The following is a 26,953-nucleotide window of genomic DNA, read 5'->3' on the forward strand; positions in this document are numbered from 1 at the left end:
ATTTAATGGAGATGAGTTGGCCCACATATGATTTGGAAAAAGTTAACAACTATTGAGATGGGGATGGTACGATGGCAGTCTGGCATATCAGACGGGTCGATATCAATGGAGAGGGGATGCAACCAACCACTCCCATGCCCAGCTCAGGTGTAGTGAGCGGTCCATCGTAATGGATATGAGACTATATCATGAATGAAGAATCTGGTGAAATACTGTTGTCATATTGGGATGATTGGATGTTGCTCCTATCTCTTGAAGGAGAAGACTGCATATCTCCTGAGGCATTTGTGATACCTCTGGCCACTACTGTCACTGATTGTAGACAAAGGCACCAGTGATATCATGATCCGCAACTTAGATAAATCAAAATGCCGTTCATCACGGGTCAAAGGTGAGACAACATATACTGTAGATACTTGACATCAGAAATAAAACACGGTGTACTGTAATCAACATGCGATTTGGATTCGTGACACTCGCTGGTATATTGTGTTATTGCGTGATCCAGTAGAGCTTTTGGTCTCCAAGTAAATAGATTGAAACAGAACATACGGACAACCAGTTTCGCCCCAATCAGAAAGACGGGCAAAATTACGTGTCGAATGAAGTATTCTCACGATCATGGACTAGTGTGGGACAGGTTCTGCAGTTTCCCAGGAATACCAAAGGACTAGGTATTGAACTACTTGGTGACCGTTACAATTCACAGTTCTCTTTGTGATTGTTTTGAGAGGTTTGATGCCTTGGCCGCCCTGTTCCTCAATAATTGTGTTAAAACCAATGTCACGTGGAAGAGATGCTGGCTTACCATTGCAATAACGCCGATCTCATCATTAAGAATGCTGTAGCCTGGCCTTTCGGGGCCCGAAGTATCAATCGAAATGCATGAAAGACTATCAGAGTCTGACACAACAAATTCTCGATCTTCGCTCGTCTCTGACGGGACGTATTCTGACTCAAGTTCCGAATGCGTGATGTCCTCAACATCGGGTTCTGCAGAATACACTGTAGAACCACTGTTAAATGACTCGCCGATTTCCGAAATGTAATGCGGTAGACTCATTGTGATCAACCCAATGGATAGGGAGCCAGTTGGAGAAAGTTCCCTCCGCGGGCGTTCTGATTTATACTTCCATTACCTCGATCACCTGTCTATTTAAACCATTTTAAATGGGCTGCATCTTCCTAATAGTGTCCCTTGGGAGCCCCCATGTGCTAAAATCTTTGCTTGTTTATGCTATTCCTCAATATAAAACTAATGCTTGAATCTGATGGCTTCATCCCCTTCCCGCACATTTCTTCGAAAAAGGAGTCCTGGAACTAGAAGCTCTTCAACCTTTTCCGAGACTTCGAGTGAAAGAAGAAATGTGTTCCGCCCTTCATCTCATCTACTCATTTAAATCAGTATCGGGTCCATCAATTAGAACCTAACGGTGTCAGCCCGGTCATAAAGGAGGTTCCAATCCTACTGCCTTTCAAGAGACTCTCCTCAAGCCTGCTACCTATAAATGATAGTTCTTGTCACTATAGCAAATCTGATTTTCAGTAGGTCTGAGAGCTGATAGTGAAATCTGATTAGGCACTGATATTCAGAAAACCATGATCTCCAAAACAGCAATTTGGATAACCTTAGCACTGGCAACCACCTTGGTAATTCTTCTTACTTCATGTTCTATCCAGAATATACTAACCTTGATGCTAGATATATGGCCTTACAATCCACCCTGAGCCTTTTGGCCCTCAGAAAAACACTACGGTTGAGTGCAACCTTTCCTGATCGAAGATTTGAGGTTGGATAACAAGGCTTGCCAGCTAACAGCATGGAAGGTACCGGACTTTAGCTCCTCTGGTAATATCTCTCTGAGGAAGCCCGGCTCAAAGGCGAAGCCAAGTCAGTCAACATGAATATGACCCTACTATGTAGCATAGCCTGCTGACAGATCCATGTATAGTCCATGCATCTAGAATCCCGGTATATAGACGGAACCAAGACAAACATCGGCACTTTCATTACCCAAGACCTCAATTCGCAGATGATTGACTATGCGCTCAAGACTAAACTTACCAGGCGTAGAAGCATGCGATGAAGTGTGGCTCAAAAGTAGCATTGATTGGCTTAATTAAACATTGTGATACAGTAGACAGTGTCCCTTGGAAAGCCAAATCCATTGTTTAAGATCATAATTGCAAAAAGCTTGAACCTACCCTACAATATTATTCTCATGGTCCTGCCACTTCTCACCCGAGGTATACTCGCATCGAAATTTCTCTCATTTTAAAATCAGTCTGCACAGAGGGGATCAAGACAGAAGACATCTTTTGGAGGCTGAAACCTGCAGATTACGTCACTGTCTAAGAAAGGGTCTCCTTGTAGGTCCAATTTGCCAAAAAGAAAGAAATATCGATTTAGATTCAGATAGACTTAGTTAAACTTGGTCATCATATTCAGAGCATTACTGGACTCAGCTTAACATACTATAGTACGACAGGATCAAATTTTGGTGGTAAATAAACTCTCAGCCAACTAACCGTGTAAACATTGGCCGTAAGCCATTGGACTGAAGATAACGAATAATATTATGGGCTAGTTGAGCCTCAGTGAATGAAATTTCAACCATCGTTGCACCCGATACAGGGTCGAACAGCAGACTTCAAGATCCTATTCCCATGAAACGTCTTTAATGCAGCTTTCTGACACTGTACTCAGCACTCAACTATTAGGATTTGATATACTTTGGTGCTGGTCTGCCATGCTGATGTTGTTTGGTACCAAATTCTTTGCTTTCGGTCTCAGTCTATATTTCATCAAAATGCTCAGCAAAAGAGGTACGACTTAGTCGGGGGTTAGATGGTTGGAGGGGAGGGGCAATAGTATTGCCAAGTAGAATGATCTGGCGCAGATAATGTGATTTAGTGGCATGGGCTACAATAAATAATAAATGACGGCTCTGGCCATCTTTGGATTTTTTGTTCCGCTACTTTCCCTTCTGCTGGCACAGGCTGGTAATTAATTCCCGCCTCACTTACTTATCTCCCCCCCCCCCCCCCCCCCCCCGCCAAAAAATATAGAGATCATGCACAAAGGCACACTAGGGTTTAACCAGATTTTACATTTTCAACATTTTGCTGGCATAGCGCAATTGTGACCCTTTCCTCTCGCACTTGCAAATATGTTGCCCCAGGGGCGGTACCGCTGAGCACGAACGGTCCGACATAGCCCAACGCACTCACAAATTTAACGGTGTGGAACTGGTCTTCAGATACGTTCGCTTTCCTAGCCAGAATAAGATGAAGATATAATATAAGAGGGGCCATCTTTTCTCTCTTCTCCTTGTGAGCTACTTCACTAACTGATATCTGGATTCTAAGGTCCACAGACCACGAAAATGGCGCACACCTTGAATCGTGTCAAGCAAGAGCAACTCCGGAAGCGACGAAACAACCTCCTTCGGCGCCACAATGATTTTTGGCGCTTATACTCTATTCGGAGTTGGCTCATAATGGAAATGCCCAATAAGCGTATCTATACATACAACTCTCATCCCGACATACCTGCCCCAACTAGGGCGGAAATAGTAAGATTTGTGTTGGGAGGAAAAATTGATGGCCAGAGTTAATACAGCTGTTAGGAAAAGCGTTCTCAGTCCGCAGTTCAAAGGACTCCCGCGGACTATCTATCCGATTCTTCGGCTAAGTTGGTCTTCCCCAAGCCGCCTGTTTTTAATATACCAGAACGTCGGAACATTTGGGAGAATATTATCAGTTGAAGCAGTTCGCACCTGCCAAATTGCTAGGCCTAAGCTCTTCAGGGTAGCAAAGAAGATTTTCCTTTACATATCAGGTTTTTGGTAAAAGAGCGCCGGGGAAGCACACTCATTTTTAGTCGCTTTGTTTGAGATTTGTTTTGCTACAGTACCAGAGCTTTGCATGTACATCGCTAGTGGTGGCGATCTAAAATTATATTCGTGTTCAAACATATCCCTCCCGCACTCATCTCAAGGGGTAATGGATCCATGCAAATCCAACATTCAGGAGAAAAGTACACAAGACACGGAGTTATCACAGAACTATTCGAGAGCGTTTGCATCGTTGTGCTTGTAGGCGCGTAGCTTGAGATACTTGAAGTATTGGGTTTGCATCAACCAGCTTCAATTCGAATTGTAGAAACTATTTACAAACAAGGCTTAGTTAAAACGTAATTACGTCCTTTTTCAAACGCCGCCACTAAGTAAACATGTATTGATATGCTGGTATTGATATGCTGATATACTATATACTCTTATTCTTGCCCAACCCGTATTCGAATGTGGGCCACAACCAACCTGCAGAGCGGGAAGCGTAGCCTCTGAGACAACTTCTGCCGACTAGGTCTGAATTGATATCAAGCCTTCAACCGTCTGCCGAATCCCAGACGAGATACTAAACTAGACTAGGTTAGACTAAATCGGTAAATCTATCTACAAATGCCAGGCTCAGAATAGCCCCAGTTCCCCAAATTAGCCGCTGACCAAACGAGGCGTCGGTCACCTGCCGACGAGTATGTCTGTGGTATATACAAGTTTAATAATCGTGTCGGGACGCTGCCTGCGGATGTGGAGGTTGATCGCCTAGCGCCGGATGGGAAGACGCTTCAACCAGCTTCGCACATTCTTCCGAGCATATCTTGGCCACAGTTTTCGCCAATGACTGTATTATTACAGTAGTGCTTATTGGCATTGATATGGCTCTCAAAAGAGTAACGTGGAAATGCTTTGGGAAACTTCTCTACCATGCCACAGTTAGAGTATCCTTTCCCGCTTGGACCTTTGAACCGTAGACCGATGGTCACTGTTCTACATGGTCGTAAATAACACCGCCTCACTTTAATGTGGCTTGCTCGGATCTACCATACTAGGCCCTAGTGACAGGACCAGAAAAAAGATTGCTGGATGGATTGAGCATGAATGAACATTGAATGCCCGTTGAAAAGTAGCTTGAAAGCGAGCTCAGCGTGCTGAGAAAGACGAGAAATCCGAGAACTGCTACTCACCATTGATAGCGGAGTGAACTAAGTTTTAGTATAAAGGAACACTGGACCCATGACAGAGGAAACAGTATCAGCCATGGAAAGTCTCAGCAAGACTCCAGAAATGACAGATATACAAGGAGAGGCATCGCTGTGTCCACAGCCAAGTTCAACCGACGAGCCTCTGATTTCTAGGGTTATAACCCAGCTGCCGGTAAGAATAAGATATGAACCGACCGGGCCACGCTGACTAGCAGACCCAAAATCTCCTCACGGAGAAGCAGATACTGACTGCAGAGCCCTTCCAACCCATCTTTGATGTCTTGAAGCAAATCAAAGAGGAAGATTCCGAGCTTGCATGTCGGGCTGCACGTCTAGTGGCATATATTCGGTGTCTGTGGGATTCTTGTGTATCCAAACATACAGATATTCAGCAGCTCGAAGAAGAAAATGAAAAGCTGCGGACCGGGAATATTCAGCTTTGCAACGATGGAAAACAGTTGAAGCACTGCCAGGGTGAGCAAGTGGCTCGCTTGCATGCTATTGATGATGCGTTGGATGAAGTTCGGGGAAGGCTTATCGGCGTGCTCAAAGTTTGGAACGAACGGTCTGTTGGCGACTTGGCCTTTTTGCCGGAGGATGGGTTTCCCCGATGTTAGTCGTTGCCGTTGTTAAGGCGAATCAAATGTATAATGGTAGATCCCTCTTGCCCAACCATGATACATTTTTTTCACAGCGTCGAGACATTCGTCTTTTCAATAATTATCAGTGAGCCAGCCACGGTGACGATAGATGTCATCGGCTTCTTCCAGTACTCCATCGAACTCCCATTTGAAGACTATATCTTTAGAATTGGTAGCAAGCTGAAACATAGATTAGTGAGTGTCATTCGTCTAGGACCGCAGAAGAGCCAGTTACAACTTGAAAAGCTCGGTATAGCCCGAGCGTACTGTGGCGCCCGTTATCGTCTTCCACATTGCAAACAGAGAGATGCTCTTCTAAACCCTAATCACATGATTACATCGTATACTACGTTATGTTATGACAATGAAAATACACAACTGAGTTCGGTGTAAGAAATGTATTGAGATTCTAGTGGTGATGTCATCGAATAATTTGGTCCTACTTAGAGTGAAACAATGTCATATTGATCGCCTTCGTACACCAGTAGTGGCCTCTGTGGATGCTGACTATACAGTAGAGTATGATCCTAACCATACTGTACGCGAAACTGAACGGTCTTGGATTTTCAGCGTACCTTTTTGCTGGCTTGTAAAACACATCTGATGAACCTCTTAACTGCCAGAGACCATATGTCTCATTATATTTGTTCAATTCGTTTTCTAGATCTTCCAACGGGAGATAGAGCAGTCACTTCATGGGCGCATATGTGCGAGCGCTTTTGAACCTATTTTACTCTTAATCGTCGTCGTGGTCAAATATGACGAGTACTACTTTGATGAGTCCACCCGAGACTCTGAAGTAGAACCACGGCGATATTGTATAGATTTCTATCAACTACCAGCGATGACACACAGTAAAATAGAAAAAATAGAAAAACGGTATTCTCCTTTGTTCAGTTTTATATCAAAACAAACTTCCTTCAACGACTCAAGGTAATGTGGATCATGGAGCTCAAGATTGTATCTCTTCAGCGTCGCGGTAACAATTTTTTCTTACCAAGCTCAATGTGAAGTTTCATCGTATCATTGACGGCAACGAGCTTCTTCATAATCGAAATAGTGATATCTGGTGAGTTTTGCATGACTTCCATGCTTTCATCATGGGTGACAAATCGGTGGGCATCTGATGAAATTGACTTGGTTATGGCGTCGCGAAGCAGAATCTCTTGTGGTGGAGTGGTGGTCCAGATTTTTTCAATAATCAAGGGCGACTTGCTCGCATTTTTGTCGATCCACTTAATAACTCGAGATCTTGCAAGGTCTTTCAGAGTCGAAATGTCGAATTTATCAGCCGCTATAAACACCCCAAGGTTGTTCCACATAGCTGCATTGGGCTCTATATCATGATCCAGAGCACAGTCTCGACTTTTGACTTGCGCTTCGCTGGTGTCTTGATAGTCTTGATGGTAAAGAAAAGAGATAACACGTTGAATGGTTGCTAAATCATCGTCTGGAAGGTCAACCTCTGATAGAGACGCTTCCTTGTAATGAAATAAGCCAGATGCAGTAGCCGCGGTAATAGTCATCTCACCTTAAACCCCCCTTTCAATGCAGCGTCAAAAAAAGATGACTGAGAACAGACGATTGCTCGATGAACTTGGAATATTTTTCCCTCGCATGATATCGTCATGTCTGAGTATTTACCTGAATCTAAAAGGCTTTGCAGCATCGCCTGAGGACTTGAGAATCCCATGATTGATGTAAATCAGTGAAGAACAGATGTAGCACAAGTTAACTTATGTGGTTGCATTTTCAGTGCCCGTTCGGAGATCTTTGAAATACTCGACGTCACCATTCATACTGTCGCGGGCGTAAAAACGTAAGATTACAGAGGTATTTTTACAATTACAGGTATTGTGTGTTCGAATTTTACCATTTCAAAATGTAACAAGATATGACCGTATCCGGTTTCCTAAGATTATATAATTAGGGTTTCAAAGCGCGTCTCTCTGGTTACAACATGCAAGGCTATGTCGGGCGCTACGGTATTTGAATGAACATCCCAATTCTGTGAGATATCATTCGGGTATGTGGGTTCCATAGGAGTAGGTTCAGAGCCGAGTCGGGGATGTGAGTGTTGACGAGGAAATTGTAAAACGTAGTCAATTCCCGAACGATTTTATCACGGTCAAAAGGATTCTTTAGATATTTACAACTAGAAAGACAGTAAACTATTATTATAATTCGTAGATAGAAAGAGATATAATGTGGTGGGTGGGTGTTGAGGTGATGAGGGGCTTTAAAATTGGGGATTCCGCCTTCCATACCGCGCTGGACTTCAGGCCCTTTGGGTTTGGCCCCCTGGGGGGGGAGGAGGGGGAGAGGGGAGGGTCATGGCGGCTATTTTTAATTTATTTCAATTTCTTGGCAGTACTAAACCTCTATCTAGATACGTTGAAGCATATTTCTTGAAAATTAAAGAGAGGTTGATTTCCTGTTGGATATAATCGGGTGGCTAGTGGCTAGCTTGCGAGATTAGGAATTAGAATTGAGTTGGGATATGAATACTAGAAACTGGTAGATGGATGTATGACTGATGACCCAGGCTTTGCTTTGTTGACCAATGACAAGCGGTATGACTGCCAAATTCCGGAGATCTCTACTACTGCTCCTGTATACTGTAAGTATAATGTTGACAGCCAACTGTGAATGGATATAGTGCGTATGTGACATTTCAACGGGACACCGCCCAAGTGCTCCACCTTTTCATCAGCTTAATACCCAATTTCATAGTCTCCGAGTTAGATTTTGCTATGAGGTCCTTTTTCAAGTTATCAGGAATACACTTCACAACCAAAGGAAGTGCACGAATGAACCCAATATAGTGCGGATGCTTGTCTGATAGTCCTTGCAATATAGCCTCTTGTGTTTCATGATTGGGCAGATCCATTTGCTCCTTGAGGTGGTGGTGGATTAATTGGAGCTGACTTTTGATAATATTTTTGGTTCTGCGTTGAGTTCCATGATAGGTTACGGTTTTCGAATGGGTCTTTGTTATCGCACCGCGTCCTACGGGCCTTTGAGTGTTACAAGTAGCCATTGGACATTGCCCTATTATCGTTGAATCAAAGTGCCCTAGGGCAATCTGACGCCGCTGCAAGACTACTTCATTCGGTTGGATTCTCTTTCCTTGACATAAGTGGAGGAAATCAAGGACCTCTTTGCTGAAGTTTGAAATAGATAAATCCTGAAGCAGAGTCTCCTCCGAAATCTCTAGGGGTTGATGTATAGTGCCTTCTCCCTTTCGTGTTGTAGTCAACGGCGAGGATTCACCGTCATATCCATCCAAGTATGACATTGTCCCAACTGAATTTAGTACAGTAAGTGGGCCGTTATTTCGGATTCTTCAGAATGACCTGCAGCTTATAGAAGAAGCGTTTTTAGGTACCCCCCACTTGAAATGAGTTTCAAAGGAGCTTGAAATAACTACCAAGTATCGTATCGAACTACCTTTACAGGCAAAGACAGGGTTTGTGCTAAGCAGGGTCTCAGCTCCAGATACTTCTCAGCTCCAGATACTTATACAATAGGCGAAGAGCTCCTACAAGATCATCTTCGATTTCATGTTGTTCATCTGTAAAATTCGGAGGTACTTTTCCATCATTATTAAATCTTCAGTTTCATATTTACCGCTGGCTTCTCAGTAGCACGCTTCAACTTGACTGTTAGATACTATAAGTCAAAGGTCAAAGGATCATTCTTATTGTGATGGTTTCAATACGTTCAAGCAGCACCACAAAAAACCCTACCGACTTCTTAATGTAAACATGTACCAGAACTGTTTGAAAAATAAGTTGCGGCGATGGTAAACGATTCCACGTGCCTGAACAGAGTCTCTCGAATTCTAGTCAGAAAATGATTTAACAACCCAGAGACAAAACGCCAGGCCTTCATTGTTTATACAGGATAGATGGATGGATGAATTCATTTACCCCAACCCCTCGTAGAGCGATATAGGCAGGCTACAGCATCAATATACCCGCGTAAGTACATGTGTGATGTTCCACTACCTGAAATCAAATTTACAGCCTTGTCGAGGCCTATCGTGACCCAGGTACAGAATGGATGGATGGATGGATGATATCATTGACCCTGACCTCCTGACTTCTCGCTTTTGGCGATGTACAGGACACAAAAACTATATATATCCTTGCATGTACACGTGTAATGTCCCACTTCCGCAAACGAACTTGGAGCCTCGTCAAGGCCTGTCATGACCCAGTGCCGTTTAAGTTACTAGGCTGCCCTCATGGCGCGCGACTTTTGAATCTTTGTGACGCCTCAGCGAAGTCTCGTACGGCTTTGACCGTCCTAGCCCGCGACACGATGTCTGGCTTACCGCTCCTACCTTCAGTTGAGCCTCCCAGCAGACTCGATACGTCGTTGAACGCGTCCCCAGCTTCACGTCTTAGCTCCCTTCGGATTCCTCTCAAATTTGGGCAGTCCACCAGCACGCGGGTGACTGTTTCTTGCGCGCCGCACACGCACTGGTCATTGTCGCGGAAGCCGAAGGTCTTGGCATAGGTGGATAGCCAATTGTGGCCCGTGCGTAGCTTTGTCAACAGGTACGCCCGGCCCCTGGGCAAATTCCCATAGAGCTTCCTGCTGTAGGTCGCCGGCAGAGTGCTACCGATTTTTCGCAGGTGACCGCCTTTGGTTGATGCTTCCCATTCCCGCTCCCATTGAGCGCGGATCTTGTCGCGAATCAGCGTTCTCTTCCTTGTCAGCAAAGGGCGGAAGGGGTCTGTTTTGCCCGGGCTTGCCGCGTCTTTGGCCAACCGATCTACCGCAGGACAAGGGGCTGGACGTGATGGGCAAGGGTCGCTGTCACCCGATGTGATCCCAAAGCAGGTAATTTACGGCTTATGCTCCTAAGCCGTTGGGCCCGCAGATGCCAGTTTCCTTCTTTGGATGTCTATCATTCTCATCACCAGAGTCTTCTCCGGAATTTCCTTCGCCGGTATGTTCATGAGGCGGGTGGGAAGCAGCAGAGTGCTGAGGGGCAGTTCCGACATGCCGGTATAGCGATAGATAAGGTATGAGCATTGGACGCGTGATGACATTAGGATGAGTGATGATTTGAGAACGAGTAAACAATTGTTACTGAGCGACGACTTGATGAAATGGAAACGACTTGTTTCTACAAATGAGCGTTATCGCTTGTTCGGGCGAAGACACGTATATTGGAGAATATGCAATCTACCACTACCACTGTACTGTAAAGGAAAGTATAAAGATACATAAAGTGGTCGCTCATCATACCTGTGCTGCATCAACTGCCTCTATAACAATCCCTGCAATATCGACATCCTTCCACGAAGCTGCGACAACCTCGAATTCCCATGGTTCTGCTTGCTTCATAGCTTCCAGGCAGAAGATGTCCTCCTCTGCTAGATCTACCGCTGGATCAACAGCGGTAAAAACCTTCCATCGCCGCCAAAAAAATGAACGTCGATATTTGGTAACAATCTTTTTCCTAGTGAATGATCCTTGTACGGCAGCTTGAGACGAGTAAGCTTTTCGTGCGTGAACTTTGATATCTCTTTTTCTTTTCAACTCTTGAAAGAGTCTCTGCGGATTGTTTTTCTCGGCCACAATAAAGGAGATAAAAGGCCGTTGCCAGTGGTCGTAAACTTTGCCTTCGTCTCCTCTCTTGCGCTCACGTAGATATGGTTGACTGGACCACGTAAAGATTTGCCGTTCATGTAGCTTCAATAAAGAAGGAACCAAGCTACTTGTCTCCTCCTCAATAGGGCCGTAATGATAAGGGGACGATAAAATTTCACCTCGGAGAAACTTCTTATTCAACTCGAGTAGAGCAGTAAAACCAGTAGAGTTATTCCAATACTGGACATCTTGTGGGAACTCGGCCATAGTGGATATTGTGTCCGGTATCAAGAAGTAGAGAATAGAAGTGATATTTAAGAAGCACTAAGGTACCATCAGAGTCCGTTTAAAAAGTATCAACCACATAATGAGTCACTACTCTCCCTCAACGCACCACTCCCTCAACTCACCACTCCCTCAACTCACCACTCCCTCAACTCACCACTCCCTCAACTCACCACTCCCTCAACGCACCACTCCCTCAACTCACCACTCCCTCAACTCACCACTCCCTCAACTCACCACTCCCTCAACTCACCACTCCCTCAACTCACCACTCCCTCAACTCACCACTCCCTCAACTCACCACTCCCTCAACTCACCACTCCCTCAACTCACCACTCCCTCAACTCACCACTCCCTCAACTCACCACTCCCTCAACTCACCACTCCCTCAACTCACCACTCCCTCAACTCACCACTCCCTCAACTCACCACTCCCTCAACTCACCACTCCCTCAACTCACCACTCCCTCAACTCACCACTCCCTCAACTCACCACTCCCGCAATCAAGATCCTTTTTCTCTCGTACCCAGCTATTCCTTAGGTTTGCGAGAGGAATTAGATTCAGAATTTGTTAAGATTGAGTTCCCATTATGTATCCACGTTCAGATTTTAGTCAGAATTGACCAACACATTATTGTTCACATACCCGAAAATACGAGAGTGCGATGCCTACCACGGAAACTCTCGGGCCAAGGACCCAGAATGCTCCACCGCATAGGGGTGATGGAAACAGTGTTTTCGGTCAGCTTGGCCCAATATGGAAACCGTATTACGGACGCTATTGATGGTTTGACTATCCTCCACCACTATTTGGGACATTAAACTGCAAGAAAAGGCTGCGATCAATCGGAAATTGAATAAACTAGCCTTGGATTGAATAAGATTTAGGTCAGTATTCATAAAAGTGGGTTTTCGGTTCACCTAGATATGCTTTCAATAAAGAGACTTTCAACTTGATTCTGTAATAATCTGCAATGTCTGGCTCGCAGCTACGTAAGTAAGCTCGGTTTCTAGGCAGCGTCCTGCAGAGCCGGTTGGTGTACTTGATCAACTAAGAGGATCCGGCGCCTTTCCCCGCCCAAATCCTCTAGACGTAAATACCATGAATTCGTTGAATCACATCGTCTCAATAACTGTATTTTGTCGAATGTATTACACTTAACAATATAAAATCAAATTTTAACATATTATACAGTAACATCGTGAAACCTAAAAGCTCTCTGTAATCCCTACGAATATTGAACTGAAATCGTAGATTACGAGTAGGAATGGTTTTACACGCTCATCTACGAAGAATCAAGCTGGTTGAATCTCTTCTTGTGTATGTAGTCTTCTGCATTCTCTCGAAACGGACGGAAAGTGCAAGAATACTGACAAAATTGCTACTCTGAAAACGAAGGGTAATCGGTAAAATTCTTTGTTCGCAAGTGTTTCTTTAGCCAGCTGTTTCGAATTCGAATAGCTTCTTGGGCAGTCGGCCGTCACCTCCGGGCCAGCACGCCAAATGATAGCTACCTTGATTCAATCAAGTCCGTACTCAATATACACGAGATTTGGATTTGAAAAAGTCGAAGAATGTAATATACGAAGTTTTTAAATTTCTTCATTGTCAGAAGCACGGGAATGTAGTAGCCGAAGTTTTTCGTGCTCCAACCATTTCATATCAATTGATCGTTCCTTATTTGTTATTCTGATCCTCTTTCCGCCACCCGTTGGATTTTGATTGTATTCTCCTAGGTAAGAAGCCCAAAGCATTACGTCAGGGTGTCTCTCATAATGCTGGTAGCAATCATCCGATGATAATCCTCTGGTCGGATCATCTGGATGCGAAATGTGGAATCTGTGAGTATCTAACCCACCGACGAATTGCATTAAACCTTCGATTTTGCTCGGCAACAATAGCACCTCCGGTGTTTTCCCGACATCGATCACAATCCGGAAGGCCGGGGCTACTGCTTGTCTCTCGCATTGGTTTGCCTGTTGGAAGGGATCTATATCGCCTTGCTGGCCCCAGGCAGCTGACTCAGAATTACCATGTCTGTCTTGCCGTGAGTATTGTGGTACAATAGGGTCCACCGCATGTGGCCCATACGTGAATCCAGCATCTGCGTGTGAGTTATTTTGTCTTCTATCTGCTTCTATTGCAGACTCGATATCTGCAAGGAGATTATCGATCTCATCTGGGGGTGACTCGGCCACAGAGGGAGGCGGAGATGGAACTGGACTGCCTGGTATTCCAGAATCGAAGTAATCAAAAAAGGCTTTGAAAACGGAACGCCGCACGAAGCCCGCGCTGACTCGATCAAAGTCACTAGTACTTTGTAATGAGCATCTTGAGAGAGCAAAACGGTCCGCGTTTACGGAGTCTGTGAAAGGCTTTCCGCTTCGCCTCTCGACACTGACGTCTTTATCATCTTCATTGTCAGGTGGGAAATCACCTGGTATTACACGCGGAAGTTCAACATATTGTAGCTCGTCGGCCGGAACTTTGAACCCACGTTGATGCGCTAACCAGAGAAAGTGGTGCTCTAGATCCTGTAGGTCTATATCGTCTGGCCGCTCGTGCAGACCCAGTCTAATGGCACGCTCAGTGTCGACGCGTTTTCGTGGTTCACGACGACGGTGCTCCTTGATTGTCGTCATCTCAAAAGCGTACTGAAAACTGAAACGCCATAAGTCGCAAAGGTCCCTTTTCAACCAATTTTCCTGATCCGAGGCTGAAACTATACCGCCTTCAGAGAGATTGTTATATTGGCTTCGCAAGATCTTATCAATGGTAGGAGCTGTTTTTTCCCTCTCGTTTCGGCCATTCATCTTCCTCTTATTTTTCCTTTCAGGCTGGTTGATGATTAATCTTCGCATGGCCCTTTGGCACACGTCGAGATATAACAAGTCCTGGAAAAAGCTCTCAAGGGTAAAAATTGGGAACCCAATGTCAGACAGACGATTGAAAATCCGATCACGATCCTGAAGGTTCACGATTGCCGGAAATAATTCTTTCTTTTCCATCCCGCTTTCCACGTACTTAAGATCCACTTCGGAAACTTTCGGTGCCCGTGATTTGATCTTCTTGATGGTTTCTGCATCAATAGCACCCAGGATTTCTTGGTCTCCACCTGTCAGACCATAGAAAGTATCTTTTATCTTTCTCAGATAACAGATGATTGGCTATTTTTTATCAGTGTTAGCGGTCGAACCATGACGTATATTTGCGTGTCGAATTGTATAAGATTACCTCCTCGGTTTTCATCGCCATCAACTTGTGTAATACACCAATATTCATACCATCCCAAAGTCCATTGATGGGAAGAAGGTCATCGAAACTTTCGCGTAAATTCTCATTGTCAAGTAGCGATCGTAGATAGGCCCCTTTCTTACTTCGACCCCCTTTTTTGCTTCCTGGGGAGCTTTCCAAGACAGCCCACCAGTAATTTTCGGCTACCGTATTAGCTGTTGCTACGTTTGGATAGCCTTGGTAATGGCGGATTTTTCGATAAATTAGACCGTCCGAGGGGAAATGGTCGTTTGAATAGCTCTCTTGTAGACTGCGAATAAGCTCTTCCCGTTGATTACCTGGAAACTAGTTAGCATACAGAAATATTGGACGGAAATATAAATTGTAACAAGCGGTAGTCACTAGTGTGCAGCCCACTTACAGGCATCTCTAGCGTTCGTAACGTAGATATCGACGACACACCAGGGATCTTCAACGTCCAATTCCTTGAATCTCTTTTTAGCTGCAGCAATGACATCCTCGTGATCTAATACAAAGAAGCGATAACCGTCGTCTACCTGCAATTGTGGTAGTTGTGCTTGTGGCGCTAATGTCGCCGACTCTTCCCACTTAACTCGTTCCTGCCAATCAGACGTGTCGATCATGACCGGTATGTGGTATTTCTCCTGGAGACGAAGGAACCCTTGATAGTCAAAGATTTTCTCAAGGCGGTCGACATTTCGATGATTAGTAATATGTCGACTGAAGTCCGTATCACACTTCAAGTCGCTAAGTCGAACTACGGCCGCACCTTGGGAGCAAGATTTCCGATAGATTGCGAGTTCGCACTCAATCTTTTCGATTTCGTTTTGCTTTTCCAAATTACTTCTTATCCGTTCTGAGACCCAAGCTCTTCTAGACGTGGACGGCATGTTTCTCTTCTTTCTGTTTGTGTCGAAGAAAGAGCTTCTCACTTGCTTAGAGAAACGAAAGACTCTTTCTGGAGTTGTTCATTTTATAAGTAATCCATATGTATGGCGAGTGATATCGACCCATGTTCTCAATACTTGAAAAGGTCCGCAAATTGTTCCTAATGTATGAGATGAGTTACATTCTTTTGGGCATATTTACCTTTCTTTGAATAACGTGGATCTATTATATTAATTTTGAGGAGTATTTACAGGACGGCATGCCTCAGTTTCTTAATATAGTACCTTTGATTTCACTGTGGTTTAACTGCACACACCAATGTGACTAGTAGTATGGCGTAGCCTGGACGATTACGAGTTTCACTCGCCGGTACTGTAACTAGGGCTATTGAAGATGTCCATAGTTATATTCTGTATAATTTAATAGATTGTACCGCTCTAGCTTCTGTTGTATTGCTTTTTTCTTTGTTTATATACAATCTATTGTTCAAATATTCGTAATGCTGACCTAGGAACCATCTGTAAGCCAGTCAGTCGATAACTGCATCACAATAAACTTGTGCAATGTACAGTACTCCTGTACGGATAAAGATTATTGATGACTCTAGTTACTTACGTGTTATTCCAAGTTCAACAGTCAGGCTTCTACTTTTGCATTTATACCAAATCATGTCGTCGACAGTATTTCAATGAATTTCAATAACTCAGTTGGATAAGTAGTGTTTACTCATGTTTATATCTTTTCCCATTTCCTCAGCTCGTTAGTTTGTTAATGTAATTAGCCCTCCAGCTGTGCAAAGGCAGGGACTGACTGCGTTTTCATCATCGCCTCTATATGAGTTCAAAAGCAGCAGCAAAATATATTAATCGTCCATATGAGTGAAGAACTAATGGAAAATACCACAGCGAGCCATGTTGCAATGAGTGTTTGGACACCAAGGCTAGCATGCGCACCCAGTGGCTGCAAGACAGCCTGGATACTACCAGTAATCAATCCATATATCACTGTCGCACTAGTGGAGGCTCCAATGATAAATATCGATGCTAACTTTATCATACTAAGCACAAAGTATCAGAATGCGATTATGTCAGAACTTACAAAGGAAGAGGCGACGAGAAATATTCTCCCTTTGGAAATCGTCATCAAGAGAACTTGGAAAACTAAGGCAACCAAAGTGAAAATGAAACCTGTGATATAGGCTGAGATTGTCCATTGCGAAACTTTGCGATAGCCGGCAAGTACTTTATTATGGTCTTCCGGAAGAATTCTGTTGACCTCCTCGGAAGCTGACCCCAAAATGCCCAACAGATTGAAAGAAAAGGAAGTACTTGGTCTGGAGCAGTTTGAGAATGGGCCCGTGCTATGATCTCCCTGACAATATCCCCAGAGGCCGACAGCGTAATATGCGGGAAGATGCAATTTAAGGTTTTCCGATAATGTCTCAAGTTGATCGCTGGCCTTATCGGCTGTAGTTTGCGCCACAGAAGAGGCTTGGGCTATTCCATTGGCAGTGATTTTTGTAGCACTGTTGGCAGCATCTGAGGCTGCACTTGTAACACTGGAAGCATCCACACCGACGATACTAATCCCTCGCGGTAGGTGAAGATTGCCAAGCTCCGGAAAATTGGTTAGGTTTACCTAAAGCTCTTCAATAAGTCGGCTGCCAGTGAAGCGACTCCTGAACTCACCTTCATAAAATAGGAGTCCGACGGTGAAGATGGCGACATGCATCCAGAAAATACCATGGCAAGACAGATCAAGCCAGCGGTTGAAAGAGCCAAAGGGCAAAATTTCCCCAGTAGCTTCATCGCCCGCCAAAGCATATCGTGTATCGTGGTAAGAAGTAATCGTTGACTCTAAAGAATTCAACATAGAATTAGGACTTTACCGAACAAATGCGAGTCATTGGGCTTTTATGGGAGCTTTTTCACGGCTCTGGAATTGTATATGGTCCTCTGAAAATAAATGCAATTCAATCCCGAGAAGCCATGAACTGACTGATGATTCTTGATGTCATCAGTTTTCCACGAATTAATGATGTTATATTAGCCTCGAGATTGGGGGTGACCAACGGCTGTCTGAAATGACACCGCAATGGAGGTGTGGATGTGATTTAATGCCCCCACTCGTTGATTTCATTCATACTCACATTTTTCTTTGACGTGTCACTCAATAGCCGCCCGTCTCTTTGTTATTAATTCGTCGTTGGTGATGGATGCGATGTGAAGTTTCGACGAAACCATCTAGCCGAGCTAATTTAGAAACTACGTAAGTGACATAGGGTGCAAGACCGGAAGTAACAGTAGGTGGTGGAGGCCCGCGCTTGATTAAGATAAATTGTGGTATTGATCACATGACGAGGTTACAGCACATTATTTATCTTATACATATGCTCAATCGTTTGTCTTCAGCGGTTTACTGACTCCTCTGTGTTTCATAATGCAGCTTCTTCAGCACTGCAGGAAATGGCATGAGCCGCATCTGTTGTGCTCATTGATAATACATCATATCATCACTCAGAGCAGATTGCGCAGATTTGTGCTGACGCGCAGGTGAGAGTGATTTATCTTCTGTCCTACTCGCCGGACTTGAACCTAATCGAAGAGTCCTGATTGTAAACTCTGTCCTCCTCCCATTCGGACAACTGGCGCAGCCAAAGACTATCCCGCTGCGACTGCTTATCCGGCTCATCAGGTGGGGAGGACGTGTAGAGATTGTCGTTGGACCCTGTTAAATAAGGACTACCATTGTATGTAGGTGCTGGAGGGTATAACGAGCTATGTTCCCATGGCTCCCAATCCTCGGGTTGAGATACGGTATTGAAGTGAAGAGGGCTTTGGATCATCTTCAAGAAATATCAAGGCCTGGAAATAGATTGTTCGCTTCACGGAGTACCAGTTTTCGATGGACGTCGTTAATGAATACTGTTTGCCTACCAGTGTTGGTTCTCTATAACGCCACTATTGGATATGTAACGAGTGTGGGCGAAGGCTACAGAGAAATTCGAAAACAGTTTCCCCTCTGGACACACACATGTTGTTTCTCGGGTTTTACCTGTTACGAAGCTAAACCGGAATAGGATATACCTTCGAGATGATAGCCAATCATTGCTAGGATAGTTTATGGCTAGATCATTCCATTGTAAAAATCGTTTTAATTACATTCTGTGAGAGAAAGTCCGAGTCTCCGCAGGGGAAACTGTTTTCGAATATTAGTGTACGTATGACGAGTAACCAATATGCGAGTGAATAGAGGGATTTCTCTTGTCAGGCTGTGAGGAGTTCCATTTGTTTAGTGTGTTTACTGTACATTCCACTAGGTTCTATAATAAATTACAATATCATAACGGGGACGTATATCCCGTTACCAGAGAGTACGATACAGCCCCGCAGGGGTCATCAGGGGAAGGGCTAAAATTAGATTGGGAGTCAATTCGACAGAGTGAATGTCACTGTACGCAGTACTGTAACTAACAAAAGATCTGGTTCGACTCTAGAGTTGTTGGCTAGTTCAACCGGTAGATCGAACCTTCTCCCACGCCATGTGGGCCTTGTCTTCTTGCTTTGACAACTTTTCTACCGAGCTTCGTAGCTCTATGGCAATGTGGTGGATAGGCAAAAAGTCACTGGAGGGATATAGTGTTTGGTATTGTTCAAGGCAAAGCAGGTCATCAGATGCTTGAGCCACTAGGTCTTGTAATTGCTTGAGAAATCCGTAACAGGTACGGTAGTATAAATTCTCGGTCTGCTGCCGGCCGATTTCGCGAACAATGTTGGCAATCTCTTCCATCGTGGTGCCCAGTATTACAGGGGTTTATATGCCAGATAATGTGGTGAGAATCAGCCTGAAGTGAGTCCTTTCTACGATCTATAGCTTTCTTATAAATCCAAACCCAAACTGGTTAAAGACCAAGTGCGGTTGAATAAATGGCCGCACTTCCTCTCACGTAGCCGTACTCACCCCTCACATATTGCATGCCAGTGAAATAACAGCACCAACAGCAAATTTCTGATTCGAGTTCACACAAAACCTAGTTGTTAGTCGAACTGCAGGAAGTAATGCGCTGATTTGCCTGCCAATAGTACAGTTCAAGCGGCATTTCGCTTGCAAAATCCAAATCAAACGCTCCACTAGACGTAAAATAATTTGTGCTCCATGGCTCCTCGCCTGCGTAAGGGGAATGGTCAAGTGTCTTTGGCTGATCCTTCTTCGGTCCTTCGGTCATCATTTGTTCATTAACCGTTGCGTGAGTCATGCTATGTAACAAATGACAATCACAAGACTATCAGTATCGAACGCTACATTATGTTGAAGATCATAACCAGGACCACCCTAAAAAAAAGAATTACATAATGCTCTTGGCTTTCCTTAATTCCAGCAACCTAGTGTTGATTTCCTTTGAAAGATTTGTTCAGCATTTTCTTTTTCCGTCTAACCTCTAGGGATTAAGCAAATAACCATTTTACCCAACATTTAGCACTTACTCGAAGATTTAATAAGTCAACGTTTGGTGAATTAAATTTCAAGCATGACAAACTCCTGAGCTATATTTCAGCTACGACAGTGGCTCAGCCCGTCAAAACCGAATTGTAGGGGATTTTGTGGAGTGGTCCTGCTCTGAAATACATACTAACTTCTCGTGACAGAAGATACGGTACGCCATTCCCCTCTCTGTTTATTACGCCTTTGTCCATTATGCCTGCTTCTTCCTTCGTTTCGTGCGATCTAGAGTAACAAAGGGTTATTGCACTAACCTCTGCTCAGATATAAATAATCAGGCTCCTATCTAAGCATTGCAGGAAAAGGAAATCACCTTTACTTTGATCCCATCAACGATATACTGCCTTACCACCGGCGGCATGCTTGACACTTTACCGTGCGAAATTATATTGGATGTCGCAGAACGTGTGCGTCATTTTTGTGTGCTGGTCTTTCTTTTCTAATAACTCCTTAGCTCCCCCCTCAGGATCTTCGTTCCTTTAGCCAGGTTTGTTCAAGAGTCAATGCCGTTTTGATCCCCCTCACATATCGCACCGTCACATTCCGTGCTGCGAGTGAGTGGGCCCTCAATGTCCTCGATATAGATGCATTCTTTTCAAACCAGCCACATTTACAGCTCTCTAGCTACCTCCAGCATACCCGGCAGCTGAGCATTCAGGCCCAAATACATATTGCCCGGTTCAACCGCTGTGCGCACTATAGTATCTTCCGCACATCGGGGCTGACACAAACCCCATCTACCCTGGGCACTTCCGATGAGGCAAAGGCGCATCGGCAGTTTCTAAACGACATCTCTGACCAGATACAAAGGGTCTTCGCATGTCTCGAAGAAGATAGCCTGCTGTCATTCCAGTGAGTCTATCGGCAACTGCCATTGCGCTATCCTACTTAATATCCACTTATTTTTAGGTGGGGTCTTGGCACCTGTCTTTCACCGGGCATCCTAGATAAAAATGGATACCTATGCCGGCATCAAAGAAGCCTCAATAGGCTCTCGCTCATCACAGACGGGTCGTGTCCCGATGCAGGAGATGCGCTGGATGGCCTTTCCGAGTTTTCCTCTTTGAAAATCATAGAGTGGGAAGGTATTCGGCAACCTGCTGAAGTCGATTCTTTGCAACGATGCATCCGCCGAAATTCTTCGCATTTGACAATTCTTTCAATTGGGCTTGTCAGCTCTTCTAATGCCCAGAACCTTGTCGAGAATATTTTTGAGCAGCACTCGGGCTTATCACATTCAAGCGCTCTCCCTTCACTCCTCTCTTTAACGCTGTGTAAAGCTCCCTTTCCGGAAACCCTTCAGCTCGGGTCCACATGGAGTTGTCGTTCCCTCAGAGCTTTGTCTATACGTGATTGCCCAAATCAGCTACGATTCCTGAATTTCTTGTCACATTCAAAAGACACGCTACAACTAAAGCTTTTCGAATTCGTCTGCGACAACCTACTAGATGGCTTGGGCCAAGATGTGTCTCCAGCATTGAAATTTCTGGTCTCATTCAGAGGATTGAGACACTTGTATCTGAAACTATCCAATTTTGAGGAACCCCCTCGAATTGACTCAGTTATCAAACATCACCAAGATACACTTGAGAGCCTTTCCTACCATGAACGTCGACTTGTTCCACTGGATGATGAAGGCCTGTTTGAAGAAGAACGGGATGTATCACCCCAGTGGCTTGAAGCCCAGTTTGATAGCTTGAATCTTTCAAGTATGACTGCTCTCGGTCTTTGTGCAGGTCCATCTGCCGTGGTAAGTTGTGAGACTTGGATGTAAAATAAATTTTGCTGATGTTGATAGAGAATATATCTTGAGCCCTTGGCCACGCGTTCCGCTATTCAAATTTTGCATATCCGATTTACCGGGTCAGAGAGATTACATAGGGACATTCCACTCGAAATCACAAGTCGGCTGCGGACAAAGCTATCTAGAGATAAGTGCCATCATTACAACACTGGAAGTTCCAGGCAACAACTTTGCACAAGTAGCTGGAGCGATCTGTCGAGTATAGTCAATGATGACTTGGCCATCTGGGAAATGAACGAGTCAGGAAGTGTGGGAAACCCTCTTCCAGCATCCTCTGAAGCGGAGGAGTTTGTGGCATTTGCCGAATGGGTGTTCGGTCCTACTGGTCTTCCGAACCTAGAAGTTCTGGCCTTTGGAGACTTTTCCCACAATGACCGGTTCCAAAAACAACAATTTCTGACTAGGAGGAGACACCATGAGAACGAGCAACGATACAAAGATCACCAGCGTCCCGCTTGTATTCATGAGCCTTTGAGTCAATATTTCTGTGCTGCAAGTTCCGCCGATACTTCCCTCTGGGAAAAACTTCGGGTTGATGGAGCTCGGTTCCTTTCTTCTTGTCCAACCAGTGGATTGATTGAATCTCCTTTTGAATTTTAGACAGCTACTTTCGCCATTGAACGGCTAGTAGCAAGATGTTAATTAAGGCTTTTCTGGCATTAACTCCAATCTCATTCCTTTTGGCCTGCAAATGGAATGGTATCCGTGGGAGTCGCTGGTCGTACAGGGATTATTTAGTTACAGTCGGCAGAAGTGTTCCTGGCCTGACTGCTGCCGAGGATTCCTCAGTGTCAGAGCCGCCGCTTTGTTGCTCGTGAGCAGCGTAATCCTGTAGACTTTCAGTCCAACTACCATATTTAGTGCATGTGCCATCGCTGCTAGCTCCGCAGAGAGTGGTTTTGCTCTGCTCTTGCACCCAATGTCACGAGACGGTCTTCAAATTCAGTTTTCGATAACGAGGTGGCTGTATCTCGATCGCCACCCCGAATTCGACCAGCTCGTTGCGTGCCGAGCTGCTGGTTGCGATCTGCATCAACTCGCCTGGTACGGTCGGTGACTGTGGAGTTGCTTCAACGTCAGCCTTACACACGTGCATCCAGACATTAAAGGCGCAGTCCACAGATATCGCTTTAGAGTACTTCCCGAAGTTGGTGTCACCACCTACACTCTTCGCTTGATTCCCAAACCCAATGCCAAGGTCTACTATGCCGTACTGGGACTAGACCCGGAGTATCAATATCCCCGTCTTGTAGCATGTGTATCATAGTTGTATTATTAGTAGAGTTATGTGGGTCACGACCCAGTATTGCCCTGAAACGAACGAAGTGAGAGAAAGGGAACTAATCAACACGGATGTACGTGTGCGCGAGACGTTGCAAAAAGAGGTTGGCTTAACTACGTATCGACCGTTTTGCCACGCTCGTCGCTAATTCGTCCCATGCGCTTCCACTCTTTGCCTTCTTTTGCACTTAGCCTGGCTTGGCTTTAGGGTTATAGGGTTTTGTCTGCATCAATTTGTATGTTCTGATATTATGATTGCTTTATACTCTGCAACTTCCTTGTCGTTTCACTGAGACGCTCTCCACTCTATTTCCACATATGCTTCTCGACATTTGCTTCTGTCCTTCCCATAAATACCAGCCCCTTGCACAGTTCCCGTGCTGCTCCTTAACGCTTACCTTGTCACTGTTCCACAATGCTCACCCTCCGCCTCTGTTATGGTTGTGGTTGTCGTGCGCGTCTATCTACAACTATACAACCACCAAGGTGCCCTGTTTGTCGTTTATCAAACTTACCCTCCGTTCTCGAAACACGCCTCTGCTTAGGTTGCCAACTTCCAATTCCTACTCACTGCCCCGATCCTCATAAATCGTTTTCAGATCGAGCGTTTCGCTCGAACGAGACATCAGAGAATCATTATTTTCCCTGCTATCCACACCCGCACAAGGTCCTCCGGGCCAACCGATCTAACGCTTCACGCGGATGACCTGCTCGGTCTTCCTGAACAGGGCGCAAAGATTCCTTTTCCGGGACTCATTCTCTACACACTTTCCATGCCGACAATGGTTCTGACAAACATCAGCACACCTGCTGGATTAGTCAATGGCGCAACTGGAAAGGCGGTAGGTGTTGTTGTTGACTCAGAAGGTGAGTCACCACTCATTTTATATATTCCCGTGCCTGTCTCAACCATCCTGAACACTAATAGCGGATTTTCACGCCAGGACCGCTGGTCCCAAAGGGCTAACGCTCGGAGTCCATTGAACTCATTGGCCGCGTTGGAAAAGGATACGACGTCGACCATCCAACTATCTTACACACCCACTGAAATCGATGCTCTAAATGACGACGAGGACGAAACCCAAATAATCTGGCCAGACACACCCGATGATACTCAATCCTCGCCACAACCGTACACTCCTACGTCAGGAAGACGTTCCCAAAGACCACGAAAATCATCCTATGCTATTGCCCAATCATAATAAAACACTTGAAGCTTTAATCCGGTCTTGTACCTCTTCTATGGTCTGGGTATAAGTCATGCTGATAGCTTGCCTCCCTCATTGGTCTAACTTATTTAACATGCATGCTGACTTGCTCGCCAATTCAACTCTCTATGTACAATTTACTTTCTTAACACACCCTTCTTTTCATCGTTTCAGGGCTCAGGCGCGCCCCGCGCGCGTCTTCCAGTTTATATACAGGTCTAACCCTAATGCATGAGTAGTGCGTATCAGGGTGACAGGACAATACCATCAGTACAGGGGACCCAACGTAAATCACCCTTTTTTCCGATCTAATCCACCAGCCACCTCGTGTCACAGATGGTAGACCCGCTTCAACTGCCGAAAATAGGATGTTGAACACTTGGAGAAGCGCCTTCAAGATAGCCTACTAACAAAATTACTAACCCACGAGAATCCGCTGCGACACTGCTTGCTGGAAATGACATGTATGGCAACGTTTTATGCATGGGCTCAAAGGAGACATAGTACTATACATATTATGACATGCATAGTAGATCAGAGATACTTTCCCTTTCGGCTGAGCCGCCGGGCGTTAATTAAATTATGTGTGTGTGTACGTGGTGATGGGGCCGTCCCTATGTTTTTTTGAAACTATTTGTCATGGCAAGATATGTGCAAAATGGCCAGATACTGTAAGCAAGATTACAAGGATCAATCAGGAAGACTGCCTCAAGATAACTTTCCCTTGTTGTAAACCTGGGCATATATCCACAACTACAAGTTGAAGGCCCCGTGAAGTTCCATATTCGGACGTTCATGAGAAGCTAACAAACAAGTGACAATGGCTTCATGTTCATCATTTATGGAAAGTGATGAATGGTGCGCAATTTTCCGCTTGGACCTAAACTTACGATCGGCAGGACCTCAAAATTTTGGGATCGCCGAGCCTGCAATTTTTAATGCCAGTGCATCATTTTTTGTCCAGTTTCTAGCTTAGTCCCTCCGCCGCTTCCCTAACAGTAAAAGAGAATATCAATAAAAATTATAATGAATAAAAATTAAATATGTTGTTTCAAGAATCTATATAAGAAAGGGTTTGGAATCGCATCCTGGATAATCCACTCCTAGAAACAGCCCAATATGCAGTCTGAAGATTCCCCCCAGAGGCGCCCTGCCAAGCGAAGACGCCGCTCTTCGGGCTCTCAAAGCTCCGAGAGACCTCCAATTGGGTATTCGGGGGCATATCCCATCTCAGCACCCCCGCAAATGACACAGGTAGTAAGAGCTTCTACCTCAATTGCATTTTTTTTCTGACGAAAAGCTTAGATGGCGCTGGGTGTAAACTCTCCTTTGACGAACGAAATTAAACTCTTGATGGAGAACCGTCCAACCCTTATTTCTCAAGCCATGAGGCTGGTTGTTGTTTACCAGCGCTTGTGGGAAGCCTACATGAGGGAATACACAAGGGCTAAAGGCGCCGAAAAGGAATGGCATCTACTCGCAGATTCAAATGGTTGGCTTGAGAAGAGCAACGAATCTCTGCATCGTCTATGTAACGACAGAGAAGCAATATTGTGTGACAGCCGTCAATCTTTCCAATCAGTCCGTCAAGGCATCCTTGATATCTTCCAAAATACTTATGGGTTTCACCAGCTTCTACCATTATCTGGTACCCCGGTTGCACACTAGCGAGCCAACTGAGGTACTTTACAATGCTCAGACCTCTTTAAACGCGTAACTTTGTGCTTAATTCAATGAAAAATCAAGTTTTCTGATATTGGTCACGAAAAGTCTATCTTAAATGGAGTATTGCTCACAAAATGAAGTGGTAATAGCTATGTTCCTCATTTGAAGTAATTTATGCAGCATCAGTTGCTTTCTTGAGTGCTCCAAGACCAACTATCTTAAGATAGCCCCGAAGTTCAGAGCCATCAAATTGCAGCGTAGAGTTGAACGGAATTCACTGCCGCTGATATGTGTTAAACAAAAAGGGGGCACCCCATCCCCTTGACGCTCTCAAATTTGCCGGTTGGTGATAGCAAAAGGTGGAACCCTGGGGATCGGATTTTTATTCCATGTTCCTTTATTTAGTGGCGCACTTGATACTTCAGTATAGTTTTGTTTACTCTGTATTCGTTTGGAAAGAACTGCAAATACGAATTGGAGTATCCAAACTTAAGTTTTAGCAACAACATAGTTTGTTTGGAACGTCGGCATGAGGCGATCGGAATTCGCCTACGATACAGTATTGAGACAAGGTATTCCCTGTAACTCCCAGACATACTGCTTGATGTCGGAAACTGTAATTGCATTTAAAAGTTCAAGTTGCTTTCCAGCCACTTAGAATGTTTTGCACTCATTCGTAGGCAAGATTGAACAATTGAACAGAGCCCCAAATATTTTGTTTCATGGACAGTATTGCACTTGATTAATATTTGCCCAGCTCATGTACTTCA

At 44.7% G+C, this 26,953-nt stretch overlaps 7 protein-coding genes across 7 annotated transcripts; 4 read left to right on the forward strand and 3 right to left on the reverse strand.

Moving 5' to 3' along the window:
* Positions 1–5,102: 5,102 nt before the first annotated feature.
* N7511_004316 (uncharacterized protein) lies at positions 5,103–5,664 on the forward strand (the record flags this gene model as incomplete). The annotated part of the gene is made up of 2 exons (XM_057126741.1): positions 5,103–5,219; positions 5,263–5,664. 2 exons carry the CDS (start codon positions 5,103–5,105, stop codon positions 5,662–5,664), a joined length of 519 nt encoding a protein of 172 aa, XP_056985631.1.
* Positions 5,665–6,656: 992 nt separating this feature from the next.
* On the reverse strand, positions 6,657–7,214 carry N7511_004317 (uncharacterized protein; the record flags this gene model as incomplete). The annotated part of the gene is made up of 1 exon (XM_057126742.1): positions 6,657–7,214. The coding sequence occupies one exon, from the start codon at positions 7,212–7,214 to the stop codon at positions 6,657–6,659; it is 558 nt and encodes a 185-aa protein (XP_056985632.1).
* Positions 7,215–10,944: 3,730 nt separating this feature from the next.
* N7511_004318 (uncharacterized protein) lies at positions 10,945–11,562 on the reverse strand (the record flags this gene model as incomplete). Its single annotated transcript, XM_057126743.1, has 1 exon — positions 10,945–11,562. The coding sequence occupies one exon, from the start codon at positions 11,560–11,562 to the stop codon at positions 10,945–10,947; it is 618 nt and encodes a 205-aa protein (XP_056985633.1).
* Positions 11,563–11,662: 100 nt separating this feature from the next.
* Positions 11,663–12,403, forward strand: N7511_004319 (uncharacterized protein; the record flags this gene model as incomplete). Its single annotated transcript, XM_057126744.1, has 1 exon — positions 11,663–12,403. One exon carries the CDS (start codon positions 11,663–11,665, stop codon positions 12,401–12,403), a length of 741 nt encoding a protein of 246 aa, XP_056985634.1.
* Positions 12,404–13,335: 932 nt separating this feature from the next.
* Positions 13,336–15,727, reverse strand: N7511_004320 (uncharacterized protein; the record flags this gene model as incomplete). Its single annotated transcript, XM_057126745.1, has 5 exons — positions 13,336–13,388; positions 13,441–14,156; positions 14,607–14,749; positions 14,817–15,154; positions 15,238–15,727. 5 exons carry the CDS (start codon positions 15,725–15,727, stop codon positions 13,336–13,338), a joined length of 1,740 nt encoding a protein of 579 aa, XP_056985635.1.
* Positions 15,728–20,618: 4,891 nt separating this feature from the next.
* On the forward strand, positions 20,619–22,629 carry N7511_004321 (uncharacterized protein; the record flags this gene model as incomplete). The annotated part of the gene is made up of 4 exons (XM_057126746.1): positions 20,619–20,630; positions 20,680–21,077; positions 21,135–21,975; positions 22,024–22,629. The coding sequence occupies 4 exons, from the start codon at positions 20,619–20,621 to the stop codon at positions 22,627–22,629; spliced, it is 1,857 nt and encodes a 618-aa protein (XP_056985636.1).
* Positions 22,630–24,092: 1,463 nt separating this feature from the next.
* N7511_004322 (uncharacterized protein) lies at positions 24,093–24,512 on the forward strand (the record flags this gene model as incomplete). The annotated part of the gene is made up of 1 exon (XM_057126747.1): positions 24,093–24,512. The coding sequence occupies one exon, from the start codon at positions 24,093–24,095 to the stop codon at positions 24,510–24,512; it is 420 nt and encodes a 139-aa protein (XP_056985637.1).
* Between the last annotated feature and the right edge of the window lie 2,441 nt (positions 24,513–26,953).

This window comes from Penicillium nucicola (genome assembly GCF_028828085.1).
Source record: "Penicillium nucicola strain IBT 29836 chromosome Unknown utg000003l, whole genome shotgun sequence".
Classification (NCBI taxonomy): Eukaryota; Fungi; Ascomycota; class Eurotiomycetes; order Eurotiales; family Aspergillaceae; genus Penicillium; species Penicillium nucicola.